The sequence below is a fragment of the Melanostigma gelatinosum genome (assembly GCF_949748355.1).
Source record: "Melanostigma gelatinosum genome assembly, chromosome: 22".
In the NCBI taxonomy this organism is placed as follows: Eukaryota; Metazoa; Chordata; class Actinopteri; order Perciformes; family Zoarcidae; genus Melanostigma; species Melanostigma gelatinosum.
In genome coordinates, this window is record NC_136655.1 from 14,550,894 (window position 1) to 14,575,252 (window position 24,359).

The 24,359-nt window shown below is 46.3% G+C and overlaps 1 protein-coding gene across 1 annotated transcript in view; it reads right to left on the reverse strand.

Moving 5' to 3' along the window:
• The window catches only part of nav3 (neuron navigator 3), a gene marked incomplete at its 5' end in the record, with an annotated part of 130,150 nt that overhangs the window by 36,759 nt on the left and 69,032 nt on the right, over positions 1-24,359 (reverse strand). Inside the window, 7 exons of the mRNA XM_079294902.1 lie at positions 537-578; positions 1,371-1,796; positions 2,990-3,773; positions 4,048-4,366; positions 5,820-5,943; positions 20,535-20,651; positions 22,599-23,006. Of these exons, the coding sequence (XP_079151028.1) occupies positions 537-578; positions 1,371-1,796; positions 2,990-3,773; positions 4,048-4,366; positions 5,820-5,943; positions 20,535-20,651; positions 22,599-23,006 (2,220 nt within the window). The remainder of the gene's footprint in view (positions 1-536; positions 579-1,370; positions 1,797-2,989; positions 3,774-4,047; positions 4,367-5,819; positions 5,944-20,534; positions 20,652-22,598; positions 23,007-24,359) is intronic.

Genomic DNA, 24,359 nt, shown 5'->3' on the forward strand with positions numbered 1-24,359 from the left:
TTACTTTAAGCTAAATATTTTACCCGTATATTCATTACTTTAAGCTCAATATTTGACCCGTTTATTCATTACTTTAAGCTAAATATTGTACCCGTTTATTCATTACTTTAAGCTAAATATTTGACCCGTTTATTCATTACTTTAAGCTAAATATTTTACCCGTTTATTCATTACTTTAAGCAAAATATTTTACCCGTTTATTCATTACTTTAAGCAAAATATTTTATCTGTTTATTCATTACTTTAAGCAAAATATTTTATCCGTTTATTCATTACTTTAAGCTAAATATTGTACCCGTATATTCATTACTTTAAGCTAAATATTTTACCCATCCATTACAAGAAACTCTGGTTGGGAATCACTGCTAAAGACGGTGTTTCATCGTGCCACCCACACATACAACACACATACAACAACGTGAAAAGTACAGTTGATATCAGAATGATTACTTTCATGCAAATGTATACTAATGATCTATGTTGGTGATTAAAAGAAGAACAGTTGAGAATGGGCTCTTGCTGCAGATGTGTTGTACCTCAGTCCCTTTTTGGGAAGCGTGTTTCTGTCAAGAGGCATGCTGTTAAAACACAAAGGATGAGTGAATTAGATGAACAACAGAAAACATTTTTGTTTGATATACATGAGAAAAAGACTCTGGTCACATTTTACAAACTTGACTTTTGACACACACACACACACACACATACACAAAGACACACACAATGAAGAAAACAAAGACACTACTAATGTATCACAGTACAGACACTAATATATAAACAGGCCGATCTAAATATTAATCAATTGTTTCATTTTTGAGACATACAGCTAAGCTAGTAAGGGAAAATAAACTACTATGATTACTCTTCATTCTGTTTATGTATTGCATGCACAGTATGTGGACAAAACAATGGAAACACCATGATAAAGACTTCTCATGGGAATGAGCGTCTGGAATGATCTTAATTTATTGTGGGACTTTTCTAGCATGGCTTCAGACCCACAAATAATAGTGTCTTGATTGTTTTAAATAGGTTGAATGATGATCCCAGAACCACTAAGATTGGTACCTGGTCAAGGCAATAGACTAACTGTGGAAAAGTTGGCATGTGAGGTGGGTCAGTGAGTAGTAAAAGGGTAAGACTCTGGAAAGAAGGATAATACCAAAACCATGCTGGAAAAAGAAACCTAAATCCAACCAAGCTTTGTGTTGGATGGGTCAATTTCTTCTTCTTCTTTTAATTATGTTGCTGAGGCTTCCTCTGCATTAATGTTTATATCTTAGGATAAAGAGATATACAGTACTTTTTGTCTCCGTTCTCAAATGAAACAATGAATACGATTCAGCCCAATCGTATTCCCCGTTACTCACCCCTCAGACAGGGTGGACTTGACACTGCCGGTTCGTGTAACCTTGGGCCCGTGGTGGCCCAGCGGGAGATCAATGGACTCAGAGCTGGTGTGCAGACTGGTCATGCTTTGGCAGCTCAGTGTGTCCTTGCTGCCAGCTGACGAGCTACAGGCCGGCCAGGGCCGAGCGTTGGAGGGCAGGGAGAGGCCAGAGGCCGGGCTGGACGCCGGGGAGTCGGTGCACAGGTCTGGGGTTTTACCGTATAGCGGGCTACTGCCACCACTCAGGCCGCAAGCGCTGCCCAGGCTCCCCGTGCCAGAGGAGGGCGAGTCCAGACTGGCCTGCCTCGCCAGCGTGCTGTGGGGGCTGCCAAGTATTGAGGGGCACTTGCCAGAGTCGGGAGTGCCCGGAGAGCTGGCCTTGCTGCTGGCTTTGGTGCCAAACAATCTGGGGGTAGAGAGGTGGGTGCAGACATTCAGAAATGCTCAAAGGACAAGTGATGAGCCTCTGCAAGATCCATACTGGAAAATGTATTCATTTTGGTACTTTGAGAAAGTGGATAACATTGAGGTTATCTAATGTATATTGCATTTGATATTGTATTACTGCAGTGGTGACAGGCATCAAGAAACTACGGCAACTCAAACATCCCCACATCTTTGTTGTAACACCAACATCAAACTACGGATAAAATACTGAGTACACTTCTCAACACATTTATCCCTCGCGGCAAACTCCAACTCGTTTCAGCGGCGGATCCTCAGTAACTTACATCGACACATCGGCTTTCACAGCTTTGCACGTTTCAGCCCTGTGACTTTTCAGAACCTAATCTGTTAGGCCACTCAACTCCGCTTGCCTCCCACATATGCTCAGACAGCCTGCTACTCATATTGCGCCTGTCCCAGTCTGTCATCGCAATCACATGAAATATAAAGGTGAAAAAAATATAGCAAGCTTGAAGGCATGCAGATGAAACGGGTCGGATCGGATAGGGACGAATGTCTGGCCACGCTGATGAGTCAGGGATCGGCGAGGCGAGAAACTCCTGTCTCCTGTCTGTTCTGATCAAGAACTGCTGAGCAGGATTTGGCTGAACCCGAATGAAAAGCCATCGCCCCTTCATCTGCGGGGTAAATATATGTTTCATCTGCAGTGGCTTATCGCCTACACCAGCGGACAATCTATGCGATGGCCCCATTGGCTGTGCGGCCGAGTGAACACGCTCAACCAATCTTCCTGTGGAGGCGCAGAAATGTGATTTATTAAATGTCATGTATTGATCTTGCGCATCAAAACAAATCTAAATTTGCCGGAGTACTTTTGGCGAGACAGACGAGGTCTTCAATAAATGCCCCCTATCTGTCTGCACCAGGAAATGATTATGAATGAAAACAGCCTTCAAATCCGAAATAGACAGAATCAGAATCACCTGAATCCAAAGTACAATCTAAGTACTGCAAGACCTGAACTTATATTGCAGCTAAAGGCGCGCTTGCTGTACTGAAAAAACAAACAAAACATCCCTTGTAGCTATTAACCAAATACAGCATGTGATGAAATGCTTGAGTCACGTAGAAACACACACGGCGAGGGACAAAGACAGAACGGAAGCCGCGTGCATGTTTTGTGTGTCTGACCTGCGGAACGTAGGGGAAGCGATATCGGGGTACTTGGAGCCCGGCTGCCTGAGGCCTGATTGGCCGGTTGAACTGGAGGTGGGGCTGGACTTGGGAGAGGTGGCTAGTCCTGCTGAGGCGTCCTGGTCTGACACCGCCACTTTCTCCTTGTCCGTCTGGTTGATGGTGATGGGACTGGAGCGGTCAGAACGGTCGGAGCCCACTTTTCCGTCCCTGCGCTTGGCGCCCGCTTGTGTCGCCGCCGCCGCAACCGCCCCAGCCGCAGCCGCCGCAGCCGCCGCAGCCGCCGCCCCCCCGGCTGACTTGCCGCTCACGTTCGAGTCGATGCTGCTGGAGCTGGAGCGGTGCCCGCCGCGCCCTGCTGCTGCTCCACTGGAGGATTTGGCCGGTCTGGGCAGAGAGCGGTACTGCAGGGTCACTTTGGAGGCGCTGCAGGTGAGCAGGACGCCGTCATCCTGGGGCTCTGAGCCGTCCAAGCTGGTCTTGCGCACACCACCGATGCCTGTGCCTTTGCCGAGGGCAGCTGAGGATTTGGGCGCCTTGCCCAGGGTGGCTGAGCCGCTGGCGAGCGTTGCCCCGCTGGAGGTGATTAGGGTACCACTGGCACCGGGGATCTTCTTGTATCCAAAAGACGCAGTGGTGGGTGGGCGTCCAATGCCAGAGGGAGGTTTCTTACCTTCATCTCCGCTACTCTTCCCGGCATCGGAGGGCGAGCGCTGGATGGCTGCTGAACTCTTGGAAGGCGCCTTGCCCTTCTCCGAGGCCTTAGCATCATCAGTTTTGCCTGTCAATTTGCATAAAGACTTATTAGCACAAATACAAAAAACATAACCCCCAGCAGATTCTTGGCCCAGCGCTTGTTTGTTCTTTCTGTGTACATTTTGGCCAGCAGCCAGAAGACTGTTTATCACAGCTCAGCTGCAGTGAAAAGCCACAAATATGCTGCAATTCGCAACTCTCCATCACAAAACATCTCCCAAAATGAATATTAAAAGCAAAGGCACATCTACTGTATTTCATTTCCACCTGTGGATTATAGATATTAAAACAACTCCCACCTGGTGTTTTGTGGGCAGCGGAGGTACCCTTGGTCCTGGGTGGCGTAATGCCCACCTGGGCCGTCATGCCCCGCCTCCACGAGCCCGTCTGAGACATCTGGGCCAGCGCGGCGGCCTTCTGACCGCCGTCCTCGTACTGACTCTGGGCTTGAGCGGAAGAGGAGGGCGAGGAGGACGAGGAGGGCTTCCAGCGGGAGGAGCCGCTGCCGGGGTCCATGCTCGCGTCTAGCTCCTCCTCCACCTTCTTCAGGTCCTCGGCTCCGGCCCAGCTGCTGCTCACCTCCTGCTCTGCATGTTTGGACCTGCTTCCTTTCTGGGACTGTGGGGGGGGGGGGGGGGTCAAAGAAAGCACATATAGATTATTCCGTAACAATGACAGCAGTACCTAAAAGAGTACGTGAGATCATACAGCCACCACAGCGAGATATAAGTCCCTGCACCAACGGAGCAGTGGGGTGTGTGTTTGTGTGTGAAGTCGTAGCTAACTCTGGAATCACCCGTGTCAAAATCCCCTCTTTTGGGACTTTGGCCCACACACACACACACACCAGTGATAAAGCCTACCTTGACAGATGGCCGGTCTCCCTAGCAACACCAGCGTCTCTTAAGAGCCCGGTCTGTTGAGTATTTCATGAGGGACCAAAGATACTTGGCAGAATACAGCTAACGCCTGCGAGGAGAGCTGAGCGGTGGCCTTCGGTTCACAGTTAATTCCCTCAGCTGTGATTTCAGAGCTCACACACAGCCTGGCCTTGGGTTTCATGCTAAACCAGCACGCTTGCAGCTCTGCATTTGATATAGATATTTAGTCAGATCTGGTAATTCAACCTTTTTATAGCACAAAAATGTGACTGATTTTCAGTCTTTTACAGTTCATTTTCTGTAACTGCTTTGGTCACTCAAAATCTGCCAAGATGTCACAACTTCACTTCCTGGTGTGGGTCAAGCTACAAACACAGTACCTACGTTTCCCGCGATGCAACCAAACAGCATCTTCCATTAAACCCTCCCTGCCAAGAGGACCGCTTTAAAACTGAAGTTGAAGTTGAGAGGCAACGTGTACGACCGGATTCTTTCACAAGTAGCCAGTTTAGAAGCTCATTTTAAACCAATGAAAATACGATAGCGGGTTCCCAGATTGGATTTCGGCCAATGAGCTCCGCCTCTTTTGCTCTCCACTCGGACAGTTTACCCGCATTCAACCAAAGCCTGCTCGAACGTGATTGGTCGATACTACCCGGACTACAAACATGAATGCAGAATCTGTTTCATAGAGGTAAAGCCCCGTGTGACCGGCAAACTGAACTTCTTGTGTAAAAGAAGAATACGCAATAAAAATCACACCACATAACGAGTTCTGGCTTGGAAGGTAATTACTGTACCACTGACGTCGATTAACTCCATCTACAAGCTGCTGTATAGCTAACAAGACATATAGCTACATGCTAGCAGCTCTGTGAGGCTGAACGTAGACACCGTGGTGCTTTGAGATAAATGCTCGCACGGCAACATGCTCACTATGACGATGCGAGCATGCAGATGTTTAGCATGTGTAATGCATATCATGTTCACCATCTTAGTTTCGGATGTTAGCATGAAACTGTTGCTAGTTAGCAGTAAACAGAAAGAACAGCTGAGGCTGATGGGAATGCCGTTAGTTTTGCAGATATTTTGGCGAAGAACCAAAGTATTGAAAATAACCCTTTTGACCTGATGGTGGCGCTAGAGGAAAGCTCAGGGCGTGACCGAGCGGTTCGTGCACGTGTCCTCACCTGCGCTCCTTTGCTTTTGCGCGATGAGCTGTCGGCGGAGTAGGTGGCCGTGTTCAGATCATCCGTGCTGATGTTGTCCAGAGTGTCGCTCAGGCCGCTGCTCACCGAGCTGCTGTCGTCCCAACTGCAGAAGGAGAAGAGCGGAGGTCGGTGAGGTCATTTTTCTAGTTCGTGTAGTCATTTCAGCGCGTGCAGCGGTGGCGACAGCCATTCTCAGACCAGGATGGACCGGTTTCCTCTGACCTTACACAGCGGTGCTCTGTGCTTTACTAACAAAGCGTGCGGCACATCTGCCACCTTCACCTTCTCACGCTATTGCAACTTCTAAATGTCACTGACTGAAGGTTTTTGCAGAATAAAAGATAATTTGTCTCTTCAAACAGTTGCGCTTCTTTTTTAGGGCCCCATTGAATTGTGGGCATGAGAGTTATTTTTTCTAAACCCCCCAACACACACAAAAAAGGCGTTGCCTCATTAATCGTGAAGCTTTTTATTGTGCGAAGGAATAAAAGGATCTTCACTGGCACGTTATCATTTAGCTGTTGTTGAAGGCTGACAAGAGCCCCCTAGACATGGAGCTTATGCATCCAACAGCGATCACTTACACACACACACACACACACACACACACACACACACACACACACACACACACACACACGCATCACAGGTGCGACGGCTCATATACACCTCACAGGTACCAACACTGCGTGCATGTGTGCCTTTATGTGTGTGTGTGTGTGGGTGTGTGTGTGTGTGTGTGTGAGAGAGAGAGAGAGAGAGTTTGCATGACAAATCTGATCAAAACATCCTTGAGAGTTTAATTTAAATCCAGAAGGAAAAATGACTGAGCAGCGCAGCAGACACACAGAGAGAGATGACAATCAATACGAGCAAAATGACTGTTAACACAATGGCATAACAGACAGATAACAAAAGAGCCAACTCGTTTCACACAAACAGATCCTTTCATCTGATGTGAATTTCCAGTCTGATGGATCGCAAACAACAGCCCGAGTTTGAAACTGTCTTTTTAAACAAAAAAAACACCAAAAAATACTTCCAGAAGCTAATTACACTTTTATCAACCAGTCAATTCGGGCTCGCCATCTATAATTCATGGCAGACCCGAAGGCGGAAAATGAGAGAATAATGACTCATTCTTTACAAAGGCTCACAATGGAGGGAGGGGATGGGGGATGGGGGGGGTTTGGAGACGTGCGGACCTGTTCAGTCGTTCTCCGGCGGAAGATAATGGCGTTATTGATTTTCTAAAGTTTGTTCCGAAAATCAATAACTATAAGAGTTGTTATGCTTAAAACGTATACATGAGCTGTATTGCATAATTTTATTAAATTACAGTGTTAACAGTCGCGAAATGAAAAAAGATAAACACTCTGGATCATGAATGTAAAGCAGCCTGTTGCTTGAGTCTACATGCAGAAATGAACGGGTGGTCTATTGACCTGCCACCTGAGAGCAGACAGCTTGCAACCCAGTTGCCCACTGGTGCAGTGTGAACTTGATTTGCTCTTATGACAGATTCAGAATGAGCAGCATTTATCCTCACGGCCAAAATCTGGCCGAGTCATAACCGCATAAAACTACAAACTGCAGCTTTAGCTCTGTATAATATGTTGTTATGCAGGCTTTTAGGCTGAAAAAAAAGAAATGTATAATAATGAAAATATATGTGAAAAAAACGTTTTGTATCGAAAAGGAGAAACCGTGAAAGGGACAACAGGCAATATGTCTTTGTGTTGTTGAGCATCATAACCAATTTCTCCTTTTACCATCCATGATCTCTCAGAGATTCAATTTTCCTTCAATTGAAAGCCATTCAAAAAAGAAGCCGTAGAGGAGGATGTTTAAAGAGCAGAGCAGCTTGTCATACGATACAATAAATGGCAATCTCGCTGTCAATCGGAGCTTTAGAGTTGTGTGTGTGTGTGTGTGTGTGTGTCCACAGTTTTACTGCAGTTCTTTAGTTAAGAAAAAAGGCCGCTGCCAAGCGCTGAGAGTGGAGCTCTGCTATCAGAAACGAGTGTGTTTGAGTAAGTGTTTCTACACACGCCGGGCTTTTGCAAACAAAGGCCGTGGAAATCAATGGCTTTGAAACACGGCCGGCTTGTTTCCCTTTAATCGGTTCCTCTCATCTGCACTTAAGCCCGTCTATGCTGATAACGTGTGCTTTGAGTTGAGGGCGGAGTCGTCTGACCGAAAGCCGACTGCTTGTGAAGAACTGTTTTAAAGAAGGCCACGGCGAGCGGAGGACCATACTTTGAGTGTCGAGGTTAAACGCGCGGCCTTTCGTCGAGGGGGGGTGCCGGTGACGGTGGCTGCCGGATCACCTTGATGATCTGATTCAAAGATTGTTCAGCTTTACAGCGACGGGGGAGTTGCAGTGCACTCTGCAGAGTCCTCTGAGACAAGCCTTCGGCGTGTGCCAAGACAGTGTGTGTGTGTGTGTGTGTGTGTGTGTGTGTGTGGGGGGGGGGGATTTAAAGCTCCCAACAAAATGAAGCAGTCCAAAGTGACTTGGCTGCACTCCAGAACAGACATACAGAAAGCCCTGTCTCTATAAACTATTATATTCATTTGTTGTAGAAAAAAGGAAAAGCTCGTAAGCATGAAATTGTCAGAGAGAAACTTGCTTTAGAGATGAGAATCAGGAGAGATCAAAGACACAGATGGTCTTTTTACAAGCACTGATTGCTCCTTATGACTAATTGCAGATCTCAAATATCATTCAGGCGCCTTTTTCCACATCGCCATTCATTTCCCCCAAACCGAGACAAATTGGACTTGATAACAAGACGTGCCGCACAGTCGCTTGGGTGGTACAGAAAGGAGAATGGCGAAACGGCGTTCGGAGGATGGTTCGCCTATCGTCGTAACATGCGGAGCAGAGGCAGATGGCAGCGAAGGAGCTCACTGACTTCCAGTTTTATCTAAACAGTGTGTAGCCTCCTTCCTCCTCGGGTGTCTCTCTAATACAATATTGAAAATCCTCTTTCTGGGCGAATCAGCCGGAGACCTGTGAGTAATATGATTCTAACTACGTGGTGGGTAATTCCCAATTAATTAACGCGATGAGTCACAGCGGAGAGCACTTGGAGTCCTCGTCACAAAGTAAAGATGCCCCGTAGCTTTTTGCATTCACTTCTGTCAATGCAATTCTTCAGGCACGTTTCTGTTAATTAACAGACTTGCACTGTTAGTATAATGGAGCACGATAAAAAAGCAGAACTTGCTGAATGATGAATGCAAACAATGGACATAGGTGAAGTTGTGAACATATTGGCCTCAGAGCTAGAGGTTAACATACAAGTACATGACTGGCTTCACAGCAACCATTGAGGTGCTGTGGGGGAAGGCAATGAAAGGAGCTTCAAGTACTCCATCTTTCTGATGATTATCATTTATTATCATTAATATGACATTGTTGTCCACAGTCCTTTATCAAGACGGAGAAAGGCTTTCAATGTGCCACATTAACGTTACAATACTTAAGAATTTATTAAAATAGAATATGCATGAATCTCAAACTAGAGAAAAGGATTTCTGAAAAACACATAGCGTGGTAATAGCTGAGTCATCGATGTTGATCAGCCACCCCATAAACCCTGCTGATAGTGCAGGGAAAAGCTTCACTATTGCACCCCTCAGTGCCCGGGCTGCTCCAGCGGAGCTTCTAAGCTAACAGTAATGGAGGACTCTGTTCGTCTTTGTCGATGGCAAGCTGGGGACCGACGCTGAGGAGGAGCATCCGTGCTCTGTGGATGTTTCCTGATGTAAAAAAGGGGGTTGATACAAGAAGAAGTGCAACAAAAAAGAAATTGCGCTTCCTCCTCCGGAGAAACCCGCCTGACTGTAACGGGCTGAATATTTCATCGGGCCGACTCCCTGGACCAGCTCCGACAGAGCAGAAACCTAGGCAAGCTCCTCCCCTCAGACCTGCACATGCATCACCTGCATCTCCAGCCGAACTTGATAACCGTACAGCATGGGCGGGAGAGACGGACTTTTGTGTCATAACTTCTTAAATTAACAATGAGCGACGATGTACAGAGCGGAATGCTGGAGAGGAGGCCACTGAGGAGAACGTTGCCTTCTCAGCTGCACAGATGGCACCAAACAAGTCACAGAATCCAAAACACACTGTATTTCCATTGTGAAAGTTCTTCTCATTAGAGGACTGCGATGCCTTGGATCGCAACGCCCTACGTAGCGCCGCCTTTTGTCGGTTGGTGTAAAACAGGTGGTATGGAATTGTATGATAACTGGAGCTATAAAAAGCTATGGCCTGATTTTCAAAACCCTCAACCTGTTGGGGAAATCTGGGGCGTCACACCAAACAGCCGGAGCAGAGCTTCTCACCAGCCAAAGGCAGCTACCTAGTAGATGGGGACTTAAAAACAAAGTGAATTGAATGAGGATGGAAACAGATGTCTGCCCTTCCAAATGTTTGCATTTCTTTGCAGATTCTACTGCAAATCCCTGATTTGCGCCCGCTGCTCCCGTGCTATGAACACACTGCTGTGGCTCCACTCAACCGCGCAGGCATCCCCTCATGCAATATTCAACAGGCTTGGTCTTGTTTCTTTTCAAAGACCCAGAGGACGAAATGCTATTAGCGGCACGAAAGGAAAAGGAATAACGTCGGTGATTACTCCGTTTCATGGAGATGAATGAGATGATGATGAGGGGGGTTGATAAATATTTGGGAGGAATGGTGTTGAAGGGAGTGGAGCTGGGACGTCCACAGAGGGGGAATGCAACGCGTACTCAAGGGGACTTCTTACGTAACGCTCATATGTAATGGTATTTGAAGACACCGGGACCCGAGGAATTAAAATTTAAAAAACAAAACACCTTACGAATTAATTCCTATTTCCTCCATCCTTTGATCGTTCCATCGTTCAATTGTTTGTGTACAAAGAATCAACTGTTTCTCAAAGCTGGAACCAAGGGAGGTGCTTTTTGCTGCTGCTTGGTTGACAGTAAACAGGAGGCTGAATGAGTGGGCTGACAATAATCCAACGAATGAATCACCTTTATCTACAACAGAGATGTTAGCTCTGAACTAAAGAGAACACCAAGGTTGAATAAAAGCCAAATACCTTCCTTCTTTTCTTCAAAAACCTTCTCATTAGCGATTCATGTCCTTTGTCTCAAGTAAAGTATTTCCTTAGGCACTTCCTGTGCTTGTTAGCGATGTTCGTACTGAAGTCTGCTTAAGTTCATTCACTGTCTATGGATCTTAGTCTATCATGCAGTCTAGAATGACTTCACCACACCCACAATATGAGCAACATCTGATGGTCAAAGAATACAGCAACGGGGAAAAAAGCAAAAATATAGGTTTGTTCAAGTTGGTCTAACATACATAAAGACATCGAATAAATCGGGCCTTGGGTCACAACTTTTAACGGTGTGTCATTGCGTTTGGTGGCTGCTCGCTTCAGGGACCATAATAAATCACTAACTGTACACACAGCTAGCCAGAGAGCTCAGAGAGGGAAACAGAAGAGCTGCAACAAAGACATCCTTTCTCCAAGCACCATAACTATCTGTGTCACACACAAAACTTTGAAATGCACGGTTTCTGTTCTTCCCACACACACACACACACACACACACACACAGAGAGCAGGGTTCTGCAATGTAAATGGAAAGCGCTCATCCTTCATTTGCCTGTGCCGTAATCCCAGTTAATGCCTCTGAGCCCTCGCAATTAAACATGAGAAAACACCAAGACATCCGCGCAAATGACTCTTCTCCTCTATGGGCCTCCAAAGCTGGCGAGGGTCTCACAGACTCTGATGGAGAGCACAAAGAGCCGGCCTATCGGAGCACATTAGGCAGTCTGACTCCACTCAAACGCCAGCACAAAGACGCATCAATGCGCTGTCTTGCAGGTTGTGCGGGTGGAAGAGTTTCTAGATATGCCGTCAACTCACCTCTCGTGGGATGGACGCCGCCCGTCCCCTTGTCACAGAACTCTCCCACTACCACGGGAGGAGAAACCCCACCTGACGGAGCGGCTAGAAGCTGTGAGACGACTGGGAGTCCGGAGATGAAATGGGAAGGAGAGACCAAGGAAGGAAGGAAGGGACTACCTCACTCTTCCACTTTCACCCCGGTGCTTTCTGCTGCTGTTGCTGCTGGCTGCCCCTCCTCTCTATCTCTCTCTCTCCCTCTCTCTATTCGTCTCCCCTCCCCTCCCCACCAAGATGGGCCTGTCAGCCCTCGGAGAGGAAATCGGACATGTCGTCAGCATCGGGGCTACCGAGGGTTAATCAAAGCGGGATGACAGTGCAGAATCTGACCAAATCAAGAAAGGAAGGGCTTTGTACCGGGGGCGAGAGCTTACTGTGCCTTAGCCTTGGCCGAAACCCGTCTGACTGGAAGTGATCTCATGCATAATACGTGAGACGCTCAGAAAAGTCAGCCCGGTGTTGGGACATTATTCATGACCCGCATGCAGCGTAATGGCGGGCAGCCGAGCAGGAGAAAAGGATGATGGAGTTGGTACATTTGTCTTTATTTATACAAGAAGACTCACATCAGTGCAGCAACGTCTTTATTTGCTGACGTCTGGTATCAGTCAACGGCAACCGCAGAGCCAGAAATCTCCTCCAAGAGATTCTATGAGCCATCCTGCTTCATCCTGTCTTTTGGGGTTTCCGCTCATGCTAACAACCCGATTCTGATTTCTATTACAATAGAACGTTTCGTCCCTGATGCTGGAAGTGTCATTGTACTCAGGAAAGAGCTGTAATGAACTGGATACAGGTTGAATCACCACCGGTGAAAGAAATAAGCAAAGCAGGATTATTAAGGTTTTGTCACAGGAAGAGAAAAAATATTTGATGAGACTTGATCGACTGTGGGATCCAATTCAGCTCAGCACAACTCGATTGAAGAAAAGGAACAGAGCGACCTTTGAGGGACGGGACGCTAATGTGTCCGTTGCCAAGCAGCGACGAACAGAGCTGATGGGCTGGTTAGAAACATCCAGGCTTCCTACCGCAGTGCAGTCAAAGACGACAACAAACTCGTTAGCCGCCCAGCAGTGAGAGGTCACCGTCGAGCTGGCGCAGCCCGGCAGGGGGTTTGTTTGAGGCAAACTGCTGGCAAGTGTGCAAACAAACAGCCAGCGTTAAGTGCTCGCGAGCCACCTCCGGCTCGACCTCAGACATCCTCCTCCTCCTCCGGTCAGAAAGGACATGAACTCACTAAACCATGTTTCAAATACACTGTAAAGTGCATTATTTTCTTCTGACATGTGAGGAAGACTGATCGATTACTTTAAACTATTAAAACGCATGAATAGGAGATGAGCTTCGACGCAGACTGAAACAACACAGCGATTAAACGAAGGGGAGAAAATTCATCAACAACAATTTTTGATAATGGATTCCTTGTTTGATCTTTTTTTTTTAGCAAATAGCTCATTCCAGTGTGACCTGTTTTCTGACTTTTCTATGATGGTAACAATGACGATCTCTGGAGTTTGGACTGCCGGTCAGACAAAAGCAAGCGATTCGAACACGTCATGGTGGGCTCTGGGAAGATGCGATGGGCAAACTGTTCACCACTAAACCCGGCACCATCTCCTGTTCATCCCTGTATCTTCCCAGGATCATGGCATTAGAACTTGACAGACAGCGGCAGCTCTCCCAAGCCCCTTCAGCCGAGGTTTGAATCCCACCACCGGCGATCCCGGCGCGCGTCCAGAAATCACTGATGAGCAACCGACATCGGACTGCCTCTCTCTGGGAAACACTTGACGGAGTTACAACAGTTAACAGTGTGTCAGATCTGTCAGCTCTTACCTCTTATATCGTGCTTTCATGTGCTCACCGGCAGGAAAGATAACCAACGATGATGAGGTCACGTGATGTATGTATGGGATATGGAATCTATTGATATTCAGTTCGGGTCATTACAGGTCATCTTTACAGGGGCACCGATCAAAAAAGACAACAATCGGTCGCGGTGCAGCTTCATAAATGTTTGACTGCCTTAATTACACCATAACGCTCGTCATCTAACCCGATTCCATTTTCATAATCCACAACAGACTCAGGCTCCATGGCTCTGAAGTGAATTAGCAGCGATGGGAACTTTGTCGATTCTTATCTTCACAAACTCATTAGGCCTGTCAGATAACGAATGGAGTCATATCCTCTGCAAATTTTCGACCACACGAAGTGGCGCGCCTGCAGCAGAGGTGCCCCGTAGCCTACTTATCCTAAAATCGATCTCCCATTAGCACGATATGAAGACGGATCTCTCACGTACCCTATTATCTACAGCCACATTAGGGTTCTGTCACACAAAACGCCACGACTGTTAAGACCATACTGCTGGCTGGGTGGATTCAGAAAGAATGATTTCAAATGCTGCATTTGCGAGTTATGAATAAAATGACAGGAAGCTGCTCAGATGAATGACACACAATACCCTGAAAGTGATAAGAAGAGCTCAACGCGAGTCTGTAAATCCAATGGTTGTTCTTCTTCTTTTGTTTTATCACAACTTGTTTCCGAAATGCGTCACAGAGAATGCGCGCTTTGAATCATAAAACATGCAATTCAATCCTGCAAAAAAGCTGCCGCTCTCTCCTCGGTAAACACTCGGCCCTTTTAACTACAGACAAACTTTATTTGATTAAAAGTTGGAAAAATCACCGGAGCGTTCCAGATATATCGGAAGCGTTGCGGGTAATGGCTGTCTTCCTAATGCTGCACTACATCACTGCGCAGTTAAGACCTACGGGGTCACCTTCCTGTTCCCTTCTAACATTACGTGATGTATCACGCACACACAGACGTTCATTTACATGTGGGACTGACAGACACATGACGATTTGAGGTAGAAATGTCTCAAATCTGAAGTCTGCCATTTGAGTGCGAGTTCCCAACATGCCGTGTCTGTTTGCCTTGAATCTTAAGAGGTCAGAATAAATATGACTGCATGGCATGGACATTATGTGGCTTCTTCAGCACATGCATTCTTCACTCGGGAGGGTTATGAATGTCTTATTACTCTTTTATGTCACGAGCTCAAGAAGGACACAACATAAAGACTCGTCGCTCAAACTGTGGTAATAACAGTAGCAGGCCAAAGCTTTTGAGAGATTTCATAATCATTACATTTTTCCTCTACTCTGTCAGAAGCCAAAACATGAGCAGAACAGTTGAGGAAATGGAGGAAAGTTAAGCATCGTAAGAAAGTGATTGGTGTGGGGAGTAAGGAGGGTTTTTGTTTTTGCCACAGGGAGGGTCATCTGACTTCTTTCATTTCTCCTCACTGTGATTTATGTTAACCTTCCGTACAAATCACACATTAACATTATCTCGTTTTTTTTCTTTATTGGAATTAGAATGTTAACGTTTTAACCGGCCTACATTAGATCATATTTTTATGCTTTGCATCTCTCAGTTGTTAAATGGTGAAACAAATTGCAAATGGAGGTTCCGAAGAAATATTTAAAACACTGCTGTGGGTTTTGCTTTTAAAAATAAATCTAAACATAAGGTTCAGCCTCCCTCCCCAGCCTAATGCTTTTCATACAGAAAAGAAATATGGCAGACATTGAGCCTGAAATGACCAATATTTCCTTCTGCTAAGCTATATGCTAACTGGCTGCAACTTCATATCTGTGTGTACTACTATGAGTGATATCAATACCAGCAATAAAGCACATTACCGTCAAACTACAGTTTTTAACCAATGACTTGGTGCTAAATTGTGGATCAAATGTAAAATCCTGTAGCTTTTTATTACTCGCAGCAGTTCATTCCTGGTGGCTTACACTGTCAACTATAATGGAGAGGTCGCCAGAAGCCACATATTTCTATAATATGGTGCCATTTATTTGCAGTTTTTGTGACAACATCTCAAGATGAATGATCTTGCGTTTAGCCACTGAGGGCCATGCTGTCTTTCACCTCTCAGCAGATAAATAAGCTGCCCGACAGACAGAACTCAGAGGGGCATATGGTCCAAAAGATCATCATGCTGAGAGTCAGCCTCAGACAAGGACGAGCTGCCATAACAGAGTATATTAACAGCACTCATCAAACATTTTACATCTGGGATACAGTACGTCAATTCTTGTCAATTTGTTCCAAAAGACAGGGCATTTAGGGGAATAATTATGGAGATATTTAAGCGTGCACAGATCAAACAAAGCAGCACGCTTTCACAAAGTAAAGCTGAGGTTGTGTAAAACAATATTGACTAAATTGGGAACTCATCTAAGGCTGAATTCAGACAAAAATGGATGCGTGATTGCTAAACGGGAAAGCTCGTATTTAGTGACACAGCACCTGTGGACATTTGGGGCTTGGAAGGGGACAATGGAACTACATTCATCCGAGTGTCGGTACTACAAAACTCACATTCAGAAAAACGAAGCGGGGCGGTGTGTCTTTTGGTTTCATTACTGCCCGTTCTGCAACTACTTGACCTCACTTATTAATTCACTGAGCAGAGTAATTAATGAGGATATCCAGCTTCCCCTGGAGGAAATGAAGAGAAATATTCAGATTCCTGACGAATAGAGGGAGAAGCATCCAGAATGAATCAACGCCAGAGAATAAGGAACAAGAGGATAACTTAGCCCCCCAAAAACGGAAACTTTCTCTTGAATGAATAGATGTTAATTTGTGCGTGTTTGTGCGGACCGCAATCTGCCTGTTTTTGAGAGGAAATATATCTGTATGCGAGCACCTGCACAAGTGAGGACACACACTTGCAGGAACACACACACACAAGGCAGACACAGCTGGGTACTCAAATTGGGCGATAAAACTTCATCCAATTACCATCACCCTTTGCTAAGTTTAGCCTGTGCTCGTCATTAAGGGGGGAAAGACTGAAAAAAGACAAGTGTCTGAGAGACTGACGAGTGCCAGAAAACTCGAAACAGCTGGAAAGCTGAGACGTCGAGGCGCTGCACTTTCAGGTGCGACGTGAGGGGATATTTTTCATCCTGAGCAGAGACGAACCACACAGGGACTTACACAGCGACAATCCCCCAAAAGCTTCAAATGACAACAACAAAAAAACGCTGAGCAAGCTGCCATAGTCCAGGCCTCAAACAAGAGGGTGAGAGAGGAAGAGAGCGATAGTGCCACACACACACACACACACACACACACACACACACACACACACACACACACACACACGCACACGAGAAACCAGGATGCTAAAAGCGAGGCCGCTTACTTATTCATGTCTCTGCTGAGGACGGGAAGAATGTCGGTGTCAAAACACTCTCCATGGGCGTCTTTTCTCGACAGTAGAGCCACGAGTATGCGCTCATCTATGTTGCATGACAGCAGGGTATTTTTAGAGAGGGGCCAAATTCACCATTGTTTTACCGATTGGAGGAGAGATCTGAGCTGTTGCTGTTCTGTTTGGCCACTCTGGGGCAGATGGTCAGTTTCAGGACTTTCTGCTGGATTCTTAGCACGAAAAACGTCAAAAAGCCGAAAGCAACTGTGTCTTTGACACTCTTTGTCACACTAATTAGGGCCTGTGTACAGACAGTTTTTATGCAGATATTTTCCTCAACGTTTAAAAAAATGAATTCTGTCTACACCACCTTCATTTTACAAATTATTTACATTCACACTGGAACACGAAAAACATTCCAAACACTCGCTGGGCTATAGGTGGCAATAAAGGCGATACTTGAAACACCAAAGAAGAAGATTTTGAGCTCATTGAGCTTATTTTCCAAAGAAAAAGCAAATAATTTCTTTATGTATACATACTCGCTGTTTGGTGCTATGGAAACTCAATTGGACTCATATGTGGACGGACGACGGCTCTGTTGGTTTGGGATGAAGCTGCCATGGGGGTTGTTATGGACGGAGCAAAGCATAACGAGCCTCGTGGGAGATCAGTTTGTGTACACAGACCACAAGTCTCTCTACTCCTGCCAGTGTGCTGGGAGAACTGGGGCGTGTATGCTCCCAATTACTGCTTATTCCAAGAGGTGGAAGAAAAATGCTCTGTAGCTTACTTTACTGATACAAAACAATGGTTGCAAAAATCCAAGATGGCGACGGCCAAAACGCAGAACTCAAAACGCGGAACTCAAAACGCAGAACTCAAAACGCAGAACTCAAAACGCGGAACTCAAAACGCAGAACTCAAAACGCAGAACTCAAAACGCAGAACTCAAAACGCAGAACTCAAAACGCAGAACTCAAAACGCAGAACTCAAAACGGCAGTCCACCAACCAATGGGTGACGGGCAGAATTACTGAACTAACTGCAGCATCCCAGCTCTGATTTCATGCTACTGGTATCGTTACTTTCTTCATTGATGTTTTTCAGTGAAATGTCCCTGTAGCTGTTCAATTATCCCAGAGGACAAACACACAGGACAGTAGTGTTGTGTGTTGTGGTTTGACTCTGAAAAGCTCTTGATAATCCACAACTGACCGTTCATATTCCTTCCCTGGGGATCCATTGGTTCAAGACATTCAATGAGATTTACATTTAAATGAGCCACTACATAATGAGTACAACATAAATATTAACTTCTATCAGAAAATCACGACTGAATGTCAGCAATTGAAGATACACTATCGGCCTTTTTTGCCTGCTTACTGCACACTAAAATGTTCTCTTGGGTAAGGGAGCAAAAAGAAAGCACTGGAGCAGACATACGAGCAGAAAGACGTCTACGATGTTGCCTGCGTTCCGGTTAGATTACAGTGACCATGAAGAAAGCTAATGTGACAGGAGGCAGGAGAAACTACACAATATTATATTCGACTCACTTACGATCTCAGAATAAATACTTTGCTGGTCGTTCCTAGAACGGCAGCTTGTGCATTTGAGGAGATGAAAAGTTCTTCAAAGTCGGCGAACAGATTGTTTGAACTTGGGCCTTATCCGCTACTCATTTCACTTAAAGCCGGGGGGGGGGGTTATGTGGAAAGGAAGGCGAATGCTTTGGCAGATCCCGTCCTACGGAGGCAGCTAAAGCCGGGCAATCGCTTCGGAAATGAATTCCCCCCCCCCCCCCCCCCAAGCTGTGTCGTGTGTCAGTGGGAAATGACAGTTCAGCTTCTGACAATCACACATGTCAGCGGGGAAGCATGAAAGCCATGTGTGCTTTTTTGTGTTTGTACACTCTCATAGTTTTGTCAGGGAAAATGGAGGAAAGGAGGAATGGAGAAAACAAAGTTCAAATTCTGCTCCATTCGGGAGTCTGATGCCTGCAGGCATCTTAAGGGGAAGAAGGCATCAATATTTCCTCATCGCCCCCTGAGGCCCCGAAGCGCTCACACAGACTTTGGCTGTGAAAAGCCGCAATTTTTTTCATGTCAAGGCAAGGTGAGGAACACGTTAGGCATAATATCCAAATCCAGAGATAAATTGTGAGCGGGGTGAGGCTGTGACTTGGCAAATGGAGGAGACGGTTCACGGGGTTCATACTTATTCTAATCCGATCCATCCCCTTTTCCCTCTGAGTGTCAAAGTCTGACAGGCAGACCAGCGTGAGACTGACAGGCGGGGCCAGTTAATCGCCCGGTCCGAGCCTCCCGGTCAGGTCTGGCGCATTGGGACGCTTGGCCGATCACAGATATGGTCGGACCGGCTCGACTGACTGTTTGTGACGGACCGCGCTCTTTGAGAGCGAGCACGTGGACCAGAAACAGAGGGGTCGACAGTTGGATTATTTAGACCGGTGGCACAAACTAACTCAGCAGGAACGAAAAATCACGAGCGAGTCTTCAAATCCTACCAGGTTAGAATTTGCCTTAACTGTGCACAATTAGCACATTAGCACACTGGCACCTAGAATGGGATCAATGAAGTGAGAGTCTTTAACAGCCCTTTACTGATTTAAAGCATTACAGCAAACTTGAGAGCCATATCTGATCGCTTTCCAGGCCTCGCACTCCTCTAAACACTGCCACTCATTAAAATCTTGGCAGAAGTTAGGAGTTGCGACGCTGGGAAATGTCAGCGGGTCGGTCGATTCCCAGCAGCCTCTCTGACGGCCTGTCATCATAATCTTGGCTTGACGGCCTTAAAGAAATCGATGGCACGTCTCTCCCTCTCGCCTCACTTAGTCTCGGATGTCCCTGCAGTGCCCTCTGAAGGACACAAACTTACCTCCTACTTTTTAAATTGTGGCTTTAAGTTTGTTTGTTTTTTCAGTATTTTTACATTTTATCATGTCAGCGCTCTCAAGCTACCTTTAGAGAGAGCAGCGGATCTCCACAGAATCCTCTTTGTAATTGGAGGTTGGAAGATTTTAGATGGCGGTAAAATCTGTATGATGATTCTTTTTACTACATGGGCGAACCAAACGCACCAGTTTGTTTATATTAGGGCTTCTTCTCCTTGTTAAGTAGCGGCCACAGGTTACCTGCCCACATTTGCCCTCGCAAACTTCCACCTGGCTTCGGCTGAAAGTGATCGGCGAGCCTCTGGAGCGCAAACCGTCCAACTCATCGCAAAGGGATCGGCTCAATGCCAAAAATGTAAAATGCAGACACTGTTGGCAAATTTGGGATTTTTAACAATTGCATTTTGCGTATCCAGCACGTCTGTGCGTGAATCGCAAGAACCTTGGAAGGTCAATCGAACCCGGGGTGCGGTCCACGGCGATGTCAAAACGCACACCAGGTAAAAGCGGGCAGGCTGATTGACGGACTGCATCCTTACCTGTCTATGTCGCCCTGCATGTCTTTGCTCCCTCTCTGGGATGCTTCTCGAGAAGAGGCGTCGGCGGCTCGGCCCGCGTTCCGCGCATACAGATGGAGGCCGCCGTCTGTGAGGTATCTGTGAGAGGGGAGTCAATTAGAGGAAGTAGATGTCGAAGAGGGCGTTGTATGCTGAGCACAGTTGTGAATGCGTGATATTGGGCTATGTAGATCAAACTGACCCGAATTGACATGTCCGGCCTCAGTTTGACATAAAAAGTCAGTTATTCAGTGTTTCTGGTTTTTTTTAATGAATAAAGAGCAACAGATTAATTAAACTAAACCAGTTGAGGAAATACAGCGTCTTGAAGGATACACTAATTAATGAGCACTGTTTAGGTTGTGTGTGCTTTTTTTTGTGAACTCCCAAAAAAACCCAGTTCATATGAATACGTGTGTGTGTGGCAGCGAGTAAATTGTAAGATTCCGAGGCTACTGCCAGAAAGCTATCAGACACGCCTGATAAGACATGGGGATCCTTAGTGTTGAGCTAATTAAGCTAATAACTCCGCTAATCACCTTCCCCTCCCGACGTGTTCTTACATTTTCTGTTCAGACACGTCTTGAATCCTGCGGCTGCTTTACTCCATCAGGCCTCGCTTTACTTCCCCCGACAGTTTGCCCTGCGCCCAACAAAGCCTCTTTTTTCGGGTAATCTGAAAGTGGGAGTGTGTGATCTTGTGCGGTGTGTGTTGAATGTGAATTGCTTGTGTTTTTTTCAACACAACTCCCACTCGCTGAAGGCATTTATCGCTATTGAGTGATTGAAGGTCAGAAGCCCACGCGCGCTCGTTGTCGTGATGTTTTGTGGAAGACACTGACTCATCTTTTTTCATTCGGGTAATCGTTCAGTGTATAGAGTGCCCTCGAGATTCACGCTCCCCTTTCAATGCATGACGAAGCTACGATGGCCTCGGGGCGTGTGAGCCGGCTATCTGTATTAATGTACACAGAGAGATGGACGAGGCCTTGGGCGACAGTATGAATACACCCCAGCAGGCTCTGAGACATTGAATGGAACTAGTCACTTGTCTGGATGATCCTTCAAAAAACAAAACGGCCTCTAAAGCAGCATTTAAGTTATAACTGATGCGGAGGGTCAACCCATATTCAAGCTTCTGGCAGTAAAGAGTACTCGTCTCACGTCATGTTATGAACATGGGCATGTTTTGAATATTTGTAAGTATGTTCAATGCATAAAAAGGAGGGGAAAAAACTAGCTAGTTAGCTTGCTGTTGCCGTTTGTGGATTATGAATTTATTGGAATTTCTTTGGGCTGTTTTAACATTGTGATCCCATGATTCAGAGGATTATTGCAGATATAGTATAGCGTATAGCGTTAGCCTTTTGCTTATTATTATGATATCCGAATCATGCGAAAACAATGACGGATCGCAGACTTCGCAAGCTATATAAGTCCCAAACCATTGCAACAACGTGCGTGGCCCGGCCGTGTGCATCACTTTTTAGTGTCCTCTGGAGACAGTTTTTGTTGTGTTGTGAGCTTCTTGCAGCACGTTGAAATGCTGCTCATGTGTCGTCACATGGAGCTTTTCTGTGTGCGTCAAGTTAGTGAAGATGCCGAGCTCTCGGAGCTGTCAAAAAATTTGAATGTACACATAAATATTCAGTCACGGATTCAAATATAAAGGCCCCACCACCAACATTCAAAACAAAGGTTTGGCAGCTGTTATTCATTTCAGAGAAGTTTAAATGTAAAGCCCCTAGCAGCGCTATGGAGTAAGGTTTTTGTTTTGCACAGATGGGATTCACATCCTACAGTCAATGTCATGCTATTCCTTTGGTCAGCAGTTGGTGGCGGTAATGTGCAAAGACACATAGCAATGCGCCAACAAAGAAGAACAGTGCTAGCAAGCAAATATGCTCGTAAACAATGCACATAAAGGATTATGTGAATAAACTTGAAATTCTTATGGTCAAACCATTGATTGGGCCTTTAAAGCAGGAATTTAGAATTAGTCAGTGCATCAGAGGAAGCTAACATGCTTAGCACTAGTCATCCTACCCGCTGGTGATCTCATCCATCCGGCCGTTCCTCCCTAGGATGTCCCCATCACTCACGTACCCTGCCATCTCCATCTGCTTCCCTCCTTCCAGCCCTCCTCCGCCTGCCCTTTCCCCCTGCTCCGCCCCCCTCGCCCCCGCGGCCGCTCGCCTCAGGGGGGCGCTGTACACAAACCTGGAGGGGTCCGAGTGGCCGCTGTAGCGCCCGGTGGTGGTGCCGGCGCTCGTCGTGCTCACCCTGGGCGCAGCATAGCTGCTGGGCATTGAGGGGGCATCGCCCGCCTGGAGGCGAGGAGTTTGGGATTGGCCCAGGCGCCAGGCCATGGGGGAGGAGCGTGTGGTGAGGGCTGGTAGGCTCCGCCCATTGACCTCTGTGGTCACCGTGGTGTCGAAGGTCGTTTCCAGTGTACTGTGGAGACAGAGGAAATAAGGGGTTAATTCTGCCGTCTTTGGAAAAGTGCCTTAAATGATCTCAAAAGCCAAGTCATCATATCAAGTGCACTCCTGTGCAAAGGGCAAATCATTCAGGTGAAAAGATCACATCTGAAGCAGAGAGCTGTCTCCATCCGTTGAGTGCCACTGCCTTCATGCCCCCGCGCTGTTTCTTGTAACGTTGCCTCATGTATGCGTGTGTATGGCTGTGTGACCTTCCCTAAAGTGCTGTTCCTTCCAGTGTGTTAACTTGAAGGCGGGGAGGAGAGGAGCGAGTGAAGGCACCCATGAGAGCGCACGTCAGACCATCACGGTACATCACATGGAGATGGGGAGAGGGAGACAGCTCTGTTTCCATCCAACTACCAAGTATGTTTCATAAACACAAAATATAAATCTGATCGATTTACACTAACTGGGCTGTTAGCAAGTAAATAAACCTCCGAAATGAAAGTTGGTAATGGCGAGGCTCTTTAAATGGAAGCTTCACGGGTCTTTACTGATTTGTCATTTCCAGATTTCTAAATGGTTTTATCACCATAAGCACATGAAATGCATGATGGCAATGCATTTAGACTAGAGGAAAGAGAACTCTTGTTTTGGAGAGAGACAAAGGTGTGAGTTTGAGAGGAAGTGAAATGTCAGCAAGCAAAAGCAGCCAAGACAAGGAATGGAAGCTGATTGAGGGAGACAAAGAGGGCTGACTCACTATCTTACCAATCCTCCATTAGCCCTGCAACAGCCAGCGCATCCTGTTTCTTGTCACTACTAATCATTTTTTTTAATTTGCAAACAGCAACAGGACTGTGAATACAGAAATAGCAGACTCATGTTCCACTCACACACCGAGCCCTGCAGCTTGATGAAGGAGCCAAGCGTGGCGGCAGTGGCACCTAGCTTGAGCTCTCTCTGCTGGGAAGAAGGGTGCACTACATACACAGGCTTCATCATATCTGAGTTACACATTATAAGGATATAATGTTGGTATGTTAATATAATGAAGTCGTATTAAATTGTAGCTTTGCCTGCGTATTCCTTTTCATGTAAATACCCGTATTGTGTACCAGTGCCCAATAAATGATGTCGATGTAGTTTGGTGCACATCTGCTGCAATATTGCCTTTAGAAATAATTACAAGGGCATACATGTAGATCATGATGCGGTTGCTGGACATGTGGGATGGGACGGCTCTTTGGATGCCCGCCTTCGTTAGGTGACACACAAAAAAAAAATGCAATGACATCTTAAAGCAGCGTCTCACACATGGCAGTGACAGAGGTGTGACAACAGATGTGTGTGTTTGTGTGTGATTGGGGAGAAAAAAGGGCGG